Below are 18,913 nucleotides of genomic sequence, written 5' to 3'. Positions count from 1 at the left end.
ACCTCATTTTTAAGGATGCCTAGTGTTGCTCCTGGCATGCCCTCCTGCACTCTTCATTGAACCACAGTTGATCCACTGGATTGATGGTAATGGTAGAGTGGGGTATATGCCAGGCCATGAGGTTACAGATTGTGTTCGAGTCCAATTCTGCTGCTGCTGATGTCCCACAGCTCCTCATGGATGCCCAGTCTTGAGTTGCTAGATCTGTTCAAAATCAGTCCCATTTAGCACGGTGGTAGTGCCACGCAACACGATTGGGGCCATCCTCAATGTGAAGGCGGGACTTGGCCTCCGCAAGGACTGTGAGGTAGTTACTCCTACCGATACTGTCCTGGACAGATGCATCTGCGGCAGGCAGGTTGGTGAGGATGAGATCAAGTATGTTTTTCCCTCTTGTTGGTTCCCTCACCACCTGCTGCAGACCCAGTCCAGCAGCTATGTCCTTTAGGACCTGGACAGCTCAGTTAGTAGTGATGCTACAGAGCCACTCTTGGTACGGACATCAGAGTGCATTCTGTGCCCTTGCCACCCTCAGTGTTTCCTCCAAGTGGTGCTCAATATAGAGGAGCACTGATTCATCAGCTGCGGGAGGGCGGTACATGATAATCAGCAGGAGGTTTCTATGCCCGTGTTTGACCAGATGCCATGAGACTTCATGGGGCCTGGAGTCGATATTGTGGACCCCCAGGGCAACTGCCTCCTGACTGTATACCGCTGTGCCGCCACCTCTGTTGGGTCTGTCCTGCCTTTGGGACAGGAGATACCCAGGGATGGTGATGGTGTTGTCTGGGACATTATCTGTAAGGTACAATTCTGTGAGGATGACTATGTCAGGCTGTTGCATGACCAGTCTGTGAGACAATTTTGGCACTTGTCCCCAGATGTTAATAAGGGGGACTTTGCAGGGTCGACAGGGCTGAGTTTTCTGTTGTCGTTTCCGGTGCCTAGGTCGATGCCGGGTGAACATAAGAAATAGGAGCAGGAGTAAGCCATTTGGCCCCTCAAGCCAGCACCGCCATTCAATAAGATCATGGCTGATCTACCCCAGGCCTCAACTCCTCTTTCGTGCCAACTCCTCATAGCCCTCAACTCCCCGATATTTCAAAAATCTATCTACCTCCTCTATAAGTACTTTCAGTGATCTAGCCTCCACAAATCTCTGGAGTAGAGAATTCCAGACATTCACTACCCTCTGAGTGAAGAAATTCCTTCACATGTCAGTTTTCAATGTGTCCCCTTATTCTGTAACTAATTCCCCTAGTTTGAGATTCCCCCACCTAGTGGAAACATCTTCTCAACATCTACCCTGTCAAGCCTGCTCAGAACCTTGTATGTTTCAGTCAGGTCACCCCTCATTCTTCTAAACTCTAATGAATAAAGGCCTAAACTGTTTAGCTGTTCTTGATAAGTCAACCCCTTCATCCCTAGAATCAGCCTAATGAATCTCTTTTGAACTATCTCCAATGCCAGTATATCCTTTCTTAAACGTGGGACCAAAATTGCACGCAATACACCAGGTGCGGCCTCACCAACAACCTGTACAATTGTAACAAGACTTCCCTATTTTTAAACTCCAACCCCCTAGCAATACAGGCCAAAATTCTGTTTGGTCCATCCGGTTCTTGCTACCTGCTTATTACTATTTACATGCTGGTAGAAGATTTTGGGATTCTTTTTTATAAACTTTTAATTTTTAGCTGCCATTCTATTCTTATGTCATTGTGCCATTCTCTCTATACCATTCTATTTTAGCTCTTCCTGTCCCCTCTCAACTTATTGCGTTTGGCCTGGTTCTTGCTTGAAGAATTCAAAGATATTTTACTTGCCTTACCAGCTTTTTGCCAGTTATCTCCATTTAAGTTATTTCCTCTGCGTTGTGCCGTGCATCATTTTGTTGACACAGAACAACTTGCCCCCAGACTTTTCATCATATCAATACTGAGCCAACATCAGGTGGCACATAAAAACACCAACTAACAAATGCTTCAACTTCCCTTTCTTGTCTCTTGGGAAATGTTTGTGATGTGCTTGGTGTCTGTTCCCCCCCACCCCCCTCCTCACCCCGGCACCCCTACAGACCGCTAATTTACCAAAGGCATTAACTTGTTTAAAAATAACTTAATGGCAAACTAATTAATTTATCACAGAGTCGTTAAATGTCCAAGTAATAATCTACTCATAGTGTAATGTTAACGATTTCACCAAATGTCAAATCACAATGTTGAACCCAGTGTTAACCCTCTGGTTTATCATTTTGTCTGTGCTTTATTTTTGTTTTCACTGGCATTTAAGTCTGTTTCTCAGAGGATGCATTTTTCAAAAAAATCTTCTGCGTTCACAGGAAAATTCACCCGACGAGGGAGTTCAGATACAGCAACAGAAATGGAAAGTATGAGCGCTAGGCATTCCCATTCCCATCACACCTTGCTGAGTGACATACCTGATCACTCTAACAGCCATGGAGATAACACAGTTAAAGAAGGTAAGGTGGACTTTCAGTAAAGCTGCAGCCACCCTGGAGTAGAGATTCCATTTTGGGTGCAGTTGATGAGTGGTAGCCTGGCGCAGTTTGGTTAATAAAGCTGAAAATTGGTTCATCGTGAAAAATAAGCATATTTAATTGCAGTGTCAATCCATCAGCTCTGTGTAATCCATTTTAAATTACTGAATAAAAGGTCACTGATCTGGAATGTTAACTCTTTCCTTCTCCACAGATGCTGCCAGACCTCCTGAGTACTTGCAGTATTTTCTGTTTTTATTTTAAGTGACTGAAAATGATGTGTAGAAAATATACAGAACCAGTAGTTGGTTTATTAGTAAATTTTTAAAAAGCACATCCAAAATCTTTTAAAACATGCCGGTTAGTGTCTCTGTGTCCAAAAGAACCAGTTTAATTTTTTTATTGCATTCTGAAGTTCAGCAAAAGGTTAATTAACAGAATCTCCCAATGACGATTAATTCATCCTGAAGAGGTGGACAGTTTTATATGGGCAGCAGGGGTGGTGGCCCCGGTGCAATGTTTTGAACGGGTGAAAAACATCACAAACACTTTGGCCTGGATTTTCACCATGAAAGAGAGCTTGTCCACTGTGGTGAAAATGGCAGAAGTGTCTGAAAATCATAAGTCCCGCCCCTGAAAATGGCACTTCCCATTTTTACAGGGGCGGGAATGGAGGCAATTGTTCATTTGTTTCATGAAGGCAACTGGCCATTTAAATCATCAGCTGCCTCCACTAAAGTCGGATTTTCATAGTCTAGGAGCGTGAAACCTGAAATTAAAACAGAAGATGCTGGAAAAACTCAGCAGGTGTGACAGCATTTGTGGAGAGAGAAACAAAGGTAACATTTCGAGTCTGTATGACTCTTCAGAGCTAAAGAGAAGTGATGGAATTTATACCGTTTAAGAGGGGGTGGAGCTGGTGAAGCAGGATAGAAGGTCAGTGATAGGTGGGGGCTAAGGAGAGATTGACAAAGATGTCATAGAAACAAGATAAAGGGAGTGTTAATGGTAATGGTGAAAACTAAAGAAGGTGCTGATAGTGGCATAAAGGTAAGAAAGCAGATTTTATCCTTTTACCCCAACCACCGCCTGCCCCCACCCCCCCAATCTAAAGGGCCACCTGTCACTTGTTCTGTGTTGTTCTTTCACAGAACGCTGACCCTTGTTCTGCTATTAACACATACGCTTTCTTACCTTTACTGGTTGAGTTGGCATGGTGGGTATAAGGGCAGTGTATGAGTGGTGGGTGGGGTGCAAGGGTTAGCATAATTTGACACTAAGTCAGCATAGGGTCTCTAAAGGGCCATGGGGGTGCGGATAGAGGGGCATAGGTTGACATGGAGGGTATGAGGGGGTCATTGGGGTAGTAAAGGGGCATAGGTTGGCATGGAGGGTATGGGGGCCATGGGGGATGGATACAGGGACATAGGTTGGCATGGAGGAATGATGGGGCATGAAGGATGGTTAGAGGGGCATAGATTGACATGGAGGTTATAAAAGACTGTGGGGGGTTGGTACAGGGCATGAGTTAGTATGGAGAGGGCATGGGAAGTGTATGAGGGGTCAGGGCTGGATGGATGTTTCATGTTTTATTATTTAAAAAAAAAATTTGGACACAGTGCCAGAGCCCCAAGGCAGGCCTTCCCCCGAATGTTCTTTTTAAATAAGAATGGGAAGAATTAATCAAAATGAATGAAATCAAGATTCAAAATGTGCCATTTTATGAAACTGTGTCACATGCCTGCCTCTTTGTTAAGGAATGGCACATGGTCCAATGCAGTGCTACCCAAACATTTTCCCAGTGTGACCCCATTTTAATGCCTTATACTTTGTGTAGCCCCCAGAGTGAAAATTGGGTTGAGGGTTTGGGGGAAGAGGGGGGCGTAGGGGTGGAGGTCAATGAATTGTTGAGCAGCGAGGGAATGGTGAGTGGTTGACCGGGACGGGATGGGGTGGGGGGGTGGTGGGTGGGCGGGCGGATGGGGGCCTTTAAAACTGCTGTGTTTGCTCTAAAAAGCAAAGAACCAGCTTTTTACAGATTGTGCTTCCAGCAGTAATCAGGCCTCAGAGAACAGATGATTAAACCATGGCCACTGACAGAAAAAACCCGAACATTTAAAGGGGCCCCGCAGCTGTCAAAGCTCAGAATGAGCTCTATGGCTGCCATTGTGGACTCAAAGCTCACACCCCCAAAATTTCATTCTGCGACCCCAGTGGGGGCCACACCCCACAGTTTGGGAAATCCTGTTCTAATGGGAGCTACATGGTTTTCTCACTGCAGCCATTTAGGCTGAAAATAATGACACCTGTGAATGAATTTAAACTCACGAGTTGAATTTCCGTCTGGGCTCGGGAATACCGAAGTAGCTTGCTAAATGCACAACAGACGGAGAAATGACTTTGAAATATTTTCATTTTTTCAAAGGGGAGTTGGGTTCTCAGTGCATTTTGCGAGCTGCGATGGAGCATGTGAGGAGTGTGGGTGCAAAGGTGGGCCAATTAGAAGGTCCATCTTGGTTCTCCAACACCGCAGCCCAGCTCCCAACATTGCTTAAAGGCCCTCTAAATCTTACTCCACCCACCCTACCCACCCCCCAACCCCGCCCACTACACCAACCCCGCCCACCCCCCCACCCCGGCCACCCCCCCAACCCCGGTCACCCCCCCAACCCCGGTCACCCCCCCAACCCCGGCCACCCCATTTCACCCTACATGCACCCTCTCATCTCTGTCATGTGACCTCACATTTCCCATTCCACCTCACATTCCTCATGCTACTTCTATATTCCCCCCAAGTATCCTCCATAGCCAGTCACCCGGTATATGCTATATACAATTCTTTGCAAGAGCAATGGCAACTATTTTGAAATCATTGTAAAACCATGAAACCTCTAAAAATCTAAGAAAACCCCAAAATCAATTCAAACTCCCTGGGCGGAATTGCCTCAGATTTGCACTAAGTGCAGTAGTGGGTGGATAAAACGATGTTTTACCCGCCGGCCACAATGGTGGCTTTTCATTCCATATTGTCCCAAAACTGCCGGATTAATTATGCATTCCCAGGAAACATGCCATTTCCATGGCAGGCAGGCTCTCATTCTCCCGCCACGCCATCACCTCACTGCTTCAGCACGCTGGGCGCCATATTTAAAGTCTAGCCATGCACACACCTCTCAGTGCTTCCAGTTGAGGGAGTCCATGACCCAGGGCCTCCAATCAAGCCTCGAAGAAACCTCTGGAGAGGAATCTGAAGGCACCCTCCCTGAAGTCCCGTCACAGCGCTTACCCACACCCTCCACCAGTGCAGAGACTCACACCTTGGTGGGACCTAGCTTTACAGTAGCCTCGGGATCACAATCTGGTGAGCACATCACACTGTCTGAGCCACAGCAGGCGACAGCAGGGACTACCCAGGTGTCCGACACCTGGAGACCAGAAATTTGCTGAGTCCAAGCCAGATGACGAGCCTTTGGACTTGGTCATGTCACAGTTGCTAGCGCTGCAAAGGCAAGCTCGGGAACAACAGGAAGCGATGTCCGCTGCACTCCTTAGAGTGCAAGGCATGATGGAGCAGTCCGTCCGCCTTCAGGCTGAGGTGATAGTGCCGGCATGCCAGTGCACCGAGGTCAACACTGGTAGGATGGTGGCCGCCATAGAGACCTTGGTCCAGGGCTTGGCTCCTGCACTGCTGCAAGGGCTCAACTCTATCACTGATGCCATAGTTGGCCTCCAACAATGTGTATGCAAGAGGGGCGCTGGGCAGCTCGATGTCACTCCAGATACACCTTTTCCTCAAGGAGTCAGCCTAGGGCCCTTGAGCACCCATAGGGAGGAGGATCATCAGGTGCACGCTCCAGGGCCATCCACCCAGGTGACTCTGGGAGTGTCCAGTCGGTCCGAATCGCATCTTCCTGTGAGCTCAGCAGCTCGACGTCCACAGGCCAAGGAGGGTGCCACTGCCACACAGCAGGACCCCAAAAGCAGGCCAGTGTGCTGCAGGTCTCGGCCCTCTAGGGGACGCCCGCCAAAGTCACCACAGACAGGGCTTAGCAGTCAGCAGGCTGCCTCCACCAGCGCTGTGGATGGCCAGGGTTAGGGTTAGGGACTCCACTGCATCTCCATGAAAGGAGCATTATCACAAGAGGGTATGTGCACTGCTATAAGGTAGACTGAAGTCAAACATTCATAGATGCAATGTGAGGATACATGGTGTCTCCTCAATGCATGTCGTCATCATCCTCCACAAATCCAGTAGCCATGAGGACCTCCTGAATGCTCCTCCCTCGTCTGGCCAGTGCAAGGGCCTCATCCCCATCATCTTCGAGGACATTCTCACCCTCATCCCCGTTGGCATCCTCCTTATCAGAGGAGACCTCCAGCTCCTCCATCTCCTCAGCCAGCTCCTCTCCTGTTGCAGCCCCAGGTTGTAAATGGAGTAGCAGGCAATGAGGATGCGTGACACCCTCTGCGGACTCTATTGTAGGGCTCCACCAGACCGGTCCGGGCACGGGAACCTTATTTTCAGCATCCCGATAGCCTGTTCCACCAAGTTGTGAGTTGCAGCATGAGCCCCATTATACCTTCGCTTTGCTGCAGTCTGAGGCCACCGCACGGGTGTCATCAGCCACGTCTTCTGCAGCTAGCTCTTGTCCCCAAGGAGCCATACCTGTAGCTTCTTTGGGCCGTGGGAGATGTCAGGGATCTGAGACTGACTAAGAATGTAGGAGTCGTGCACACTCCCTGGAAACTGTGTGCAGGTCTGCAGGATACATTTGTGGTGATTGCACACCAACTGCACATTGAGTGAATGGAATCCCTTGCAGTTGACTGTGTCACGATGGAGATCTGAGCACCACATGAGTGCAGTCAATGGCACCCTGCACCTGTGGGAAACCCGAGATCTGGGCAAATCCAATCGCTCTTGCATTCTTGCTGTCCTGGTGCTGAGTGAAATGCTCAAGGCTGTGTGCCCTTGTGAAGATGGCATCCGTGACCTCATGGATGCATTTGTGGGTGGAGGCATGTGATATCCTACAAAGGTCACCTGTGGAGCCCTGAAAGGAGTCACTGGCGTAGGAATTGAGGGCTGTAGTCGCTTTTGTGGTCCCAAATCCTGCAGTTGCTGGTTCTCGGCCATCTGCAGGAATGAAAGATGGCGTCTAATGACCCTTGATCTAGCTAGGCGCTGACCAGAGACGGCTCGCTGTGGCTCTTCAGTGACGTGTGCAGGAACCCCAGCCGCCCCTTCTTCCAGAGGATGCTACTTCTCCCTCTGTGCAGCCAGGCACCTCAGTCGCTTTCTTCTCAGTTGTCTTCACTCCCTATAAGCTACAAGGAGCTAGGTCATCAGCTAGGTCACCAGGTTCCATGATCCTGATGTACTCCTCCTGCAGGATGGAAGAGAGAGACGTGTGATTAGCATGGATGATCTAAGAACCTGTCCTGGTTAAGCCTGAAGGCCTCTTAACGCAATCTCGGAGAGTGCTGGCCATCACTTGAATGGTCAGAGTTTATTGCGCTGCATTGTTGCCCAAAACCCCACCCTCCTCCGCCCCACTCCACCTGACCAATTGGCAGTAGCTTTGCCCATTGGACTGCATACTGTGCTGTCAGCTCAGGCACAGGCATTCTCCTAATCCACACTGCAAGGCTGCACTGTTAGCTTGAACCATGGGGGTGATTGGTCCAAACTGGGATGATGACATTACAAGGGTCTGTGAGCGCCTCCACCAGTGATTGCTCCATGGCCAGCTATAGCAAGGAGATTGTACAACGTGCCCAGTCGTCCAAGTCTTCTGCAGTCCACTAAAACTCTCGTTGCATTGCAGTCTGTGCCCGAGGGGTGAAAAACACTGGAGCACTTGGTGGCACTTTGATGCCTCTGCATTACTTGAGTGGACAGAGAAGCTAGAGACCTGACTCCAAGCATGTCAATGTGGCTGTGCCTGAACTGTCTCAGCTGCAGAGGAATAATCACTTTATACAAGGTTTTTCTAATGCATGGCCGCCTCACTCCCCCCGCACCTGCATGTGCTTGTGCACTACTTTCAACCACAGGTCTGACCTTGTCCCCCCCCACCAACACGCCTCAACCACAGGGCACTCCTTGTGTTCCTCTCCACTCCCCCCCCCCCCCCCCCCCCCCCCCCCGCAACGTGCCTCAACCGCAGGGCACCCTCACCCCCACCCCCCAAGTCGCCTCAACCACCGGGCAGCCCTTTCCCCCTCTAAACCACCCCCCCCCACCCCGTTACCAACACATACCTCAACCTTGAAGTCCAACAGGGCGAGTGCTCTGCAATGTTACTGTGTACTCACCTCCGAGTTCCCCTCAAAGTGCAACAGGGCAAGTGCTCACCTTTTATATGCTGTTGTGAACCACATCAGCATGCAATCACTGTGGATGGACATTTCAGAGAGAGAGGGACAATTCCAGCGGGCTAAGCTTATAATAATATGCAGATGTATTATAATGAGGTTCCCGATGTCCGATGGTGAGAAGTACGGTTGCCAATGGCGGGTGGAGCAGACGATCGCAAACTGGTTTCACAACGTTGTGAAACTGACTTTTGGCCTTCTCACCTTATTGTTCGCTCATGGCATTGAACATGCCTGTTGCCAGTGGGTAAAGACGATTCCATCCCCTATCATCGATACTGGACCATAAACCCAAGGGTAAAATAAAAGTTGTAATCCTTTAAGTGCCTGTTAGGTTTGTAAACAAACAAGAAACTGCATAAAGGACATAATCTGTTATTATAGGCTCATAGAAGTTTCAGTAGTTGTTGGATCAATAAGACCATCAGCTGATCTAAGCTTTTGATACCCAGCCAAGTATTCATAATGAAACAGCTGTCACAACAAAAGCTTCCAGCTCTACTGCCGGAACAGGTAACCATTTCTCTTTTAAGGCAGAGTGCCTTTCAATTAATGGAGCAGCAGACAGCTTTTTTCTACCTTGAGAAGCATTTTTAAAAAAAGTCAGACCTACCAGTCCAAATAAGCCAGAGCACAAAAACATGACAGCTGAGGACATTTTTCTTTACATTTTTTAATACATTATGATATTTTCTTCATTGGAAAAGTACTGTAATGAATGTAGACAATTACACAATGCTGGTCAATGTAAGGATCAACTTACCTTTGCAGAATAGATCACTACGATGAATCAGTGCATTAAAACACACCTACATTATAACGCTGCAACTAATAGTGCTATATGAAGGTATAAAAACATTTTACACTTACCATTCAGAATATTCCCAACTCCTCAGCAGGCTTTCCATTTTCTTCATAAACTCTGAAACCTGATGTACTTCCAAACCCTGCTCCACCAGATGAAAAAGGTGTGCAGGAGGAGATCCAGTTTTTGTCCCCCATTTAAAATGGATAACACAACCTCGGTGGTTGTGGGGGAGGGGTGGGTTGGGAGGGGAGGGAATGTGTGTTTTGCATACTAGCTATTCCCAACCTGCAAAAGGCCAGAGGAGAATGGCGCAGGGTAGGGAATGTGGAACAAAATCAGAATCCTGCCAAAAAAAAAATCATAGTGGAACCATTGGTGCAATGAAAAGTGACTCCTCACCCAAATGAAAATTCAGCCCCAAGAGTTAAAAATAATTGATTAAAGTCAAATAAAATCTCTGCTCTTTCTTGATATATCAGGGGTGAAATTGACCATACACTAACAGCATGAAATGGACTTGTATTAAATTGGCAGTGGATTTTTCACCATGCCTCATCTTCTTTCCACTGTAGAATGATAGTGAATCGGCAGCCAATTATTCTACAAACTCATTCCGTGCTGCTAGCGTAGGCCAATTTCAACCCCATTTCATTCTAAGTTAAAAGCATTGGAAAGTCTTCCTGCTCGTCATTGTGTGTCAAGTTTCTTGTATATCAAGAGATTGCAGAGCACTGAGATTCAGAGAGATCTGGATGTCCTAGTGCATGAATCACAAAAGGTTAGTATGCAAGTAATTAGGAAAGCTAATAGAATGTTATTTATTGTGAGGGGCATTAGTCAGACCATATCTGGAGTATTGTGCACAGTGTTGGTCTCCTTATTTAAAGAAAGATGTAAATTTGTTAGAAGCAGTTCAGAGAAGGTTTACTAGACTAATGCCAAGAGTGGGCAGGTTGTTTTATGAGGAAAGGATAGACAGGTTAGGCTTGTATCCACTGGAGTTTAGAAGAGTAAGAAGCAACTTGATTGAAACCTTTAAAATCCTCAGGGATCTTGACAGGGTGGATATGGAGAGGATGTTTCCTCTTGTGGGAGAATCTAGAACTAGGGGTCACTGTTTAAAAATAAAGGGTCGCTCATTTAAGACAGATGTGGAGGAATTTTTTCTCCAACGATTGTAAGTCTTTGGAACTCTCTTCCTCAAAAGCAGAGCCTTTGAATATTTTTAAGGCAGAGCTAGATAGATTTTTGATTAACTAGGGGGTGAAAGGTTATCGGGGGCAGACAGGAATGTGGGGTTGAGATTACATTCAGATCAGCAATGATCTTTTTGAATGGCGGAGCAGGCTCGAGGGGCTGCATGGCCTATTCATGCCTCTTATTCGTGTGTTCGTATGTATATAATGTGCAACTTGTAAGGCATTGAGGCGTCTGCATATGCCATGCTGAAAAGTGTGAATGAGGGAAAATTTAACTTTGGCCTGTTTTTGGCATACTGTGGAGCAGAAGCCAGAGCCCTGAGCCGTGTCTGAAGCTGGGACTTGGGCATTATCTGATTATTTTTGGCAAGCAGTAGTCCACTTGAAGTTTTCCTCTCTTATTCTTCCCGGTGCCACTGGGAAGGGATTTACTTTGAGCTGGCTTCAGGACACAGTCTCGTGAAATTGGACCCTTTTACCTCACTTTCTCACCTGAGAACCAAACAAAATTAAGCCCAAAATTGCCCCTGGTTTCTTTACTCTGAGACTTTGCCGGTAACTTATATTACTAATGTTATCTACTAGATAAATATTTTTAAACATCTGTAATTTGGAAAGTACCTGAAACTGAATAGAGTGTGTCCATACCTTAAACTATTTCCTGTAAGGGATCAAATTCATCATTATGAATTAATAGGAAATTCAGAATTCTATGACTCAGGTAATGCCAATATTAATCTGCTTAATTGATGCAGAAGGGGTAAGTATTTGTGTTGTTTCTGAGGTTCCTGATTGGACATAATGCTTGCTGTAATCTATTTCTGGAAAACTAATCTGAAATTTTGAAGTAAATTTGCATGAAAAGATTGGAATACAAAATGGCACAATTAGTGGCATACACTGTTTGCATTGTTCCAGGAAATTATGGGTCATTATATTATATTTTAAGTCTTAAATATTAGCAAATTGAGTTAAAAGCTGTAAAGTGAAATCTTTAATTTTATATTTTGCAGTGAGATCACAGATTTCCACAATCACTGTGGCCACTTTCAACACCACAGTAGCCTCCTTCAATGTGGGATATTCAGATTTCTTCAGTGAACACATGCGAAAGCTATGTAACCAAGTGACTATACCTGAACTGACCCATGAGCCACTGGCATGTGCTAATCTGCCCCGCAGTCTGACTGACTCCTGTATAAACTACAGTAGCCTTGAAGAAACAGAAAATATGGAAGGAACTAACAATTTTATCAAGAAAAATGGGATGCTTGATCTAGGGGTAATTTTTTTTAAGTAATAAAACAGAATGTAACATGACTTTGGAAAGTGCAATGAGGCATGAAGAATTAAGTTTTCAATGATCAGCATTTCAATCATTCAGGAAAATCAAAGTGATATTTAAAGAAATTATATCCATTTTCTGATTATCTGCAGTCTACTCTTATTTTTAAGTTGCTTACTTCAAATTCTCTATTGATTTGAATTGAAATCATACAAAAAATGCCTCGTGGTCTTTTATTAAAACTACTCAATTTGAATTACTGGATAATTGTATTTTAATTAACAGAAGTAAACTTACTGTATTTTAAATAGTTTTTTTACACACAAAATCAAGCAGCTGTGGTCACTGCAGTTAAGGTAAATTAAGAGCAGGCTTCAAAGTATGTAACAAAAAATATTACAGAGAGGTAACAAGTATTGTGAGGTCTTGTGGCACACTGATAGCGCCCCTGCCTCTGAGCCAGAAGTTCTAGGTTCAAGTCTGACTCTGAGACTTGTAGCTAAAGGAGATGTGTTCATAATATGAACACATAATGTGGCCAAGCAGCTGAGTATCAATTTGCAAATCCTTCCAACACACACTAGTGTTAGCCATATGTGGAAAAGAAATTGGAGCCTCTACCATCATTATTCATAGTTCGAGGCTACAACATGCATGTAATGTTGCTGCAGCAACTCGGACTTGGTGGGGGGAGGCCCGACAGTTGTCTGGATCAAATTGCTATCAATAGCATGGGGTTTGATCCTTGTTCTGGCTGGGGTGGATTTGGGAGCTGCTTCCTTGCCTCAGTTGCGGAGGAGGTAACAGTGCTGTGGGTTGGGCCTGCCTTTGGGCAGAGAACTGAATAAGTTAAAGCATTGCTATTACGTAGCTAAATGGGTTTTTTTGTGCAGTGCACCTATTTAATTTTTTTTTGTTTATTATAGTACAGGAAAGTTCTAGTTGCCAGAGGAAAATTCTAGTTGCCAGATGAATTTGGTTAACTTTATGTGAAACTTGAACACGGATTACAGGTTACAGATTACATTACTTGCCCACCAGAGGATCCCAATCAGCTGCTTTGCAGAATGATCATTAATGCTACAATATGATCATTATTGCAATCAGCAACAGTGCAATGAGACCTAAATAATGAACACAAAAGGCTACTGCTAAAACTGAACTGGAGCAAAAGATTCTCTTTTATCATCATGCAGCTGTATGTTGTCGATGATTAATATAGGTGTAATTATTTAAATTATGCTCAAGTTCTTTTAAAACTTATTATTCATTCATGGGTTTATAGGCATCGGTGGAAAGGCCATCATTTATTGCCCATCTCCAAAGGCACCTGCAGAAGTTGCTTGTGAGCCCCCTTCTTGAACTGTGGCTGTTTGTACAGTAAAGGTACTCCTGCTGTACTATTGCTGTTAGATAGGAACTTCCAAGATTTTTATCCATCCACGATGAAGGAATGATAATACCTTTCAAGGCCAGAATGGCGTGTGACTTGGAGGAGAACTTGAAGTTGGTGGTGTTGCCAAGCACCTGATGTCGTTCTCCTTCTACATAATTTAAGTCGAAGATATAGGAAGTGCTGTTGAAGAAGAATAGGGCATTGCTGGAACCCATCTTGTACATTGTACACATTGCAGCCACATTCGCTCGTGTCAGAGGGAATGAATGATTAAGGTAGCCTACAGGGTGCTGATCAAACTTTTTTGCAGAGAGTATTCCATCACACTCCTGACTTGTGCCTTGTAGGCAGTGGAAAGGCATTAGGGAGTCATGAGGTGAGTCACTCAACATAGAATAGCCAAGAGGAACACAGTTAACGTTTTGAGTCCGTATGACTCTTCAGAACTGTAAAAATACGGACTCGAACGTTAACTGTGCTCCTCTCCGCAGATGCTGCCAGACCTGCTGGGTTTTTCCAGGTATTTTTGTTTTTGTTTTGGATTTCCAGCATCCGCAGTTTTTTGCTTTTAGAATAGCCAAGGCCTGATTTTCATGGTCCCGATTGCGAGCAAATGAAGGCAGGACCCAAAAAAAGAGCGCTGAGTGGGGTGGCAGGAAGAACTGCCTCCGTTCCTGCCCTCGGCCATTTTCATGATGGCAGGGGAGGTAGCAGGCCCAGAACCCACTCACTCATATGAAGGAGGCAATTATTGTGGCCTCATTGAAAGCCCGTCTCAGGTCAGTTTTTTAATTTTCATGAAGGCAGCTGGACTTTAGCAGCTGCTGGGTTTTACACCAGCTGCATGAAGGCATGAACCATGGATTGGAGGTGGGAAGAGTTTGAAAGGTAAGTAAAATGGTTTTGCCTCTTTTACAGTTCATCATGATATGCTGAAGCTTGAATTGTATCTTTGTTCAGTAAAGTGAGTTTTGACAGTGTTGTGATTCGAAGATACAAACAATGTTGCCAGATACATTTGCCAGATTGTTACTTCTGCCAACTGACAAGCTGCCAAGTAAAAAGTCAACATTATAAATGTGGAAAAGTCTTCAGATGAACTAAAAAGTTCAGCTGATAGATAAGAAGGTAGTGTATTGTCCAAGCTACTGAAAGGGTAGTCTAGTATGATAACCAAGAGTAAATATATCATCTTTTCCCATTTCTTTTATGGATTCCACCTGGGCATCTATTTAGGTAGCAGTTCCGAGGTCAGTTTGTTCCCTTAAGGAGTTTTATGGGCTCTTGGCTGCAATCCAACTGCCTAATCCTGCCACAAGTACTTCATGTTGTTTATACAGTTGCCCTGAAGAGTCTGTTGTTTATTCAGAGAGACTTATGGTCTATTGGCTGTCAACTGTTATAATCGGGCTTGTTCATAAAATGGATAATGGGTGAAGGTGGTGAGGGGATTGGGTGGGGAGAAGTTGTTTAAAGTGTCAGGAGGTTCAAAGGTGTATAGATAAGTTGCTAATTGCATCAGAAGCAGCAGGCTGAGGCTTTTTGGGAATGGAGGCTTTTAACCTGCCAGACTTGGGTTTGGCCCACATTGAGGCCACTTCACACACCAGAAGATCCCTCCTTCCAGCAGTCTCAAGACTGAGGCGGGATCATGATTGTGGAATCATGGGAGGCGGTGGTGTAATGGTATTGTCACTGGACTGGTATTCTAGAGACCCAGGGTAATACTCTGGGGACCTGGGTTCAAATCCCACCATAGCAGATGGTGAAATTTGAATTCAATAAAAATCTAGCATTGAAAGTCTGATGATGACTGTGAAACCACTGCCGATTGTGTAAAAACCCCACTGGTTCACTAATGTCTTTTAGGGAAGGAAATCTGTTATCCTTACCTGGTCCAGACCAATGGCTCTTAAAATGCCCTCTGAACAAGGGCAATTAGGGATGCTGGCCCAGGCAATGATACCCACATCCCATGAATGAATAAAAATTAGTCCTACTTCCTGATTCCCCTGCCTCCGACATGAAAATCCAGCCACACCACCCCCCCCACCCCACCGCCTCCACAACTGTCTCTGACCTGCTTTTGTATCTGCAATATTTATTTGGCTGGCCCAGTTAAGTTTCTGGTCAATGGTAACCCCAGTATATTGATGACAAGGGCAATGTATGTTGGTGATCCCATTGAATGTCAAAGGAAGGTGGTTGGACTTTCTCTTGTTGGTGTTGGTCATTGCCTGCCACTTGTGTGACACAAATGTTACAATTTATCAGCCCAGGCCTGGATATCATCGCAGGTCTTGCTACATGCGGGTGGCATGGACTGCTTCATTTTCTGAGAAACTATGAATGGAACTGAAAACAATGCAATTATTAGCGAACATACGTACTTCAGACATTATGATAGAGGGAAAGTTATTGATTAAGCAGCTGAAGATGGTTGGGTGTAGGCCAATGCCCTGAGAACTCCTGCTGTGATGTCCTGGGGCTGAGATTTTTGGCCTCTAACAACCACAACAATCTTCCTTTGTGCTAGGTATGACTGCAACCAGTGAATAGTTTCCCACCTCCCCCACCGCCGCCCCCAAGCCCCGATTCACTCTACTTAAATGTCTATGCCATCCACTTGTAGGTCTAGCAAAACATTGCAATTTTTTGGTGCATCCCCAGTGCATCTGAACCATTTTGTTACCCTGGACTTCGCAGTTGTATCCCTGTACTTTTATTAGAAGTCACTATAGCCTGGATGCTTCACTTATCAGTGGCTCATGCCAAATCATTTCTAATGGCTTGCCAACAGTGTGCCAAAATACAGTGTACGTATGGAATCTAGTCATACCGAATACCAGAGCAGGTGTCTTGCACTCTATGTTCAACCAATTGGTTTGCACTTGTGATAGACCTTTGGAGCCATCTCGTTAGAGTGAGATTTAGAGGTCTTGGGTTCAAGCGTACCTTTATTGTTCCATCTTTTATCACTTTGCACGTAATACAGCTGAACCAGTTGGTGTGCTATGTACATGATGGATAATGCCCTTACACTCCATGTCATCCAACTCAAGCTGAAGCTTCTCCTCTACATGCGCGCTGTACCTTTCAGGAGGGTTGATCAACAGGATTGAGTCTTCCCTTAGGTGTAGTACAGCATCACCTCTGAAACTTCCTATAGCATTGAATCTGTTTGGGTACATCTGTTGTAGGTCATGGACTGACACAATATCATCATTTCTCTTCTGCTGTAATTGGTGATCTCTTGCATGGTCACAATGTTGAGTTCCGTACACACCGGGAACTTTGCTACTGCTGACGCCCACTCATGTCCACTGGGTAGAGTATTTGGGGTTTCCATGCAGACTTGCTGAAGCTGCATTTGAGTGTCAATTTACCAATACGATAGGTGACCCACTGGGTGCAGTCAGTTTGGCTTTTGTACGTTATATCATTGATTCCCAATGATCCAAATACATGTCCTTCAGCATTCTTACTGACAAGATGTTCACACCTGCTCCAGTGTCAGCCTTGACAGTTAGTGTGTATTGGCTGCTTTTTGTCGGGCATATGATTCTGATAGTAGCAAAAGCCTCTAATTATGTGACTTCAGCCACACATTATGTCACATTCACAATGCGGAAAATATACTTGCTTTCTAGTTGAAGATTTCTTCAATTTAAATCTTCACCTTGGTTTGCCTTACCACTAACCTCATGTATGTGCTTGTGTTTACGTTGGTCCCTGTTGTTGCTGCCAGTATGCTGTATGTACTTTTTGTTTGGTCGTGTCTTATTTTAACCTCTGGTTGCACCTCTTGAGCCTGATTTCCTGCATCAGTATGCCCAATGCCCTCTTGGAGTGCACGCCTTGCAAAGGTCTTGGATTGAAAGACAGGAGACTGCACTTCCCACACAGCTTGCTTGGTTTCTGAATCAAAGCTACTGTGCCAATACTTGTAGGCATCCCCAATGCTTACACGTGTTATCATTAAGCCACAATGGCTTTCTATGTTCTATTGTCTTTTAGCAGTGTGTCAATATCATGACATTTCTTTTCTCCAAAAGGTCTCTTCGAAAGGCTTCAATTGGCGTTGAAGTTATGACTAGCTCCATTATCCATTCCGACGGTTCAGCTTTTGAAAACCACAGTCCCTGCCCTTATCACGGTGATGAACTGATAGATTGATTCTTGTGGCTGTTGTGTGTGAGCCAACAGCTCCAATTGGTGTATTCTGAAGTTCACCTTTTCCATGAAGCTGACCCTCCAGTATGTTCCACAGCTTAACAGGGTCCTTCTGATCCTCCTCAGACAGGCCCGAAGTATTGACTCTATGGAGCACTTGTTTCTAATGGCTACCTTTATTTTCACTGCTTGTTTATCTAGCTCTGTGATGGATAGATCTAAAAAGCATATTTCCATTTTTTATTTAAAAAGCCTAAATTCGGATAGGACACCTGTGGCAAGCAATTCATGTCCTTTACAAACTCTTCTGCATCACAGGAGTTTTAGAATCTCTCCACTGAGATATTCAAAAATGCAACTGCTTTTTAAAAATTTCCTGTTTTTGTTGCCTGCAGCCAGTGGTGCTGCTTCCCCGTTTCACATACTTTTCATCCTTAGCCCTGCCCACAAAGTGGTTTTGCGTGTGAATGGGACCCAAGGATGCCTCAATGTCTCCATAGCTTTTCATCTCAACTCAAGACCAGTGTGACCCTGAATTGTCTTGATGCTCACACTTACCCCTGAAATCAGGCACTCAATGTTTTGCTCCAGTAATGTTTGTAGAGGGGCTCTGCCTCCTGGTACATACAGCCCCTGCTTTTGCTGCAGACAGCCTGTATTGTACCAAATCTTATCTGTGGCTCCTCCTCTGGTCTTCAAACATAGGTCACTGCCAACATGCTGTGTTTCTTGTTTTTTTCACATAAACTCACCGATCATTCATGCAGGATTGGTAGTAGATTCTTTTATTTAAAGACTAGTACTAATGTACACAAGTTACAGAGAGCCCAGCAAACGGGCCGAACCTAGAGATTCAACACACACACACTGTTGGTTACCTTTTGTTTTACATCTTGGTTCAATGATGACATGCTTACCTATTTGCATATTCTCTTAAAAGCGGTATCATAATGATTGCCCTTGAGAAAATGAGTGTTAGCGTGCATTTAAGCACCATTGTCCAAAAGCACTATCGTGGAAGACAATGATTTGATTTCCCATACTGCTGAGATCATAGTTATAGTTCCTGGGAATTGAAACTGTAAGTAGACTGTTCACTGAATAACTTTAGTGCGCATCTTAGACAGCTTTGAACTTTGTTGGAGGAGATACATATATTAAGAAGTACAAGTGA

The 18,913-nt window shown here is 45.1% G+C and overlaps 1 protein-coding gene across 1 annotated transcript in view; it reads left to right on the top strand.

Annotated features, from left to right (window-relative positions):
• Positions 1–18,913, top strand: part of unc80 (unc-80 homolog (C. elegans)) — a 535,199-nt gene that overhangs the window by 113,091 nt on the left and 403,195 nt on the right. Inside the window, exons 11-12 of the mRNA XM_078551715.1 lie at positions 2,342–2,482; positions 11,899–12,167. Coding sequence (XP_078407841.1) covers positions 2,342–2,482; positions 11,899–12,167 — 410 coding nt within the window. The remainder of the gene's footprint in view (positions 1–2,341; positions 2,483–11,898; positions 12,168–18,913) is intronic.

Source organism: Cetorhinus maximus, chromosome 11, assembly GCF_964194155.1.
Source record: "Cetorhinus maximus chromosome 11, sCetMax3.hap1.1, whole genome shotgun sequence".
NCBI classification, from domain to species: domain Eukaryota; kingdom Metazoa; phylum Chordata; class Chondrichthyes; order Lamniformes; family Cetorhinidae; genus Cetorhinus; species Cetorhinus maximus.
This window is presented reverse-complemented; position numbering and strand designations above follow the sequence as displayed.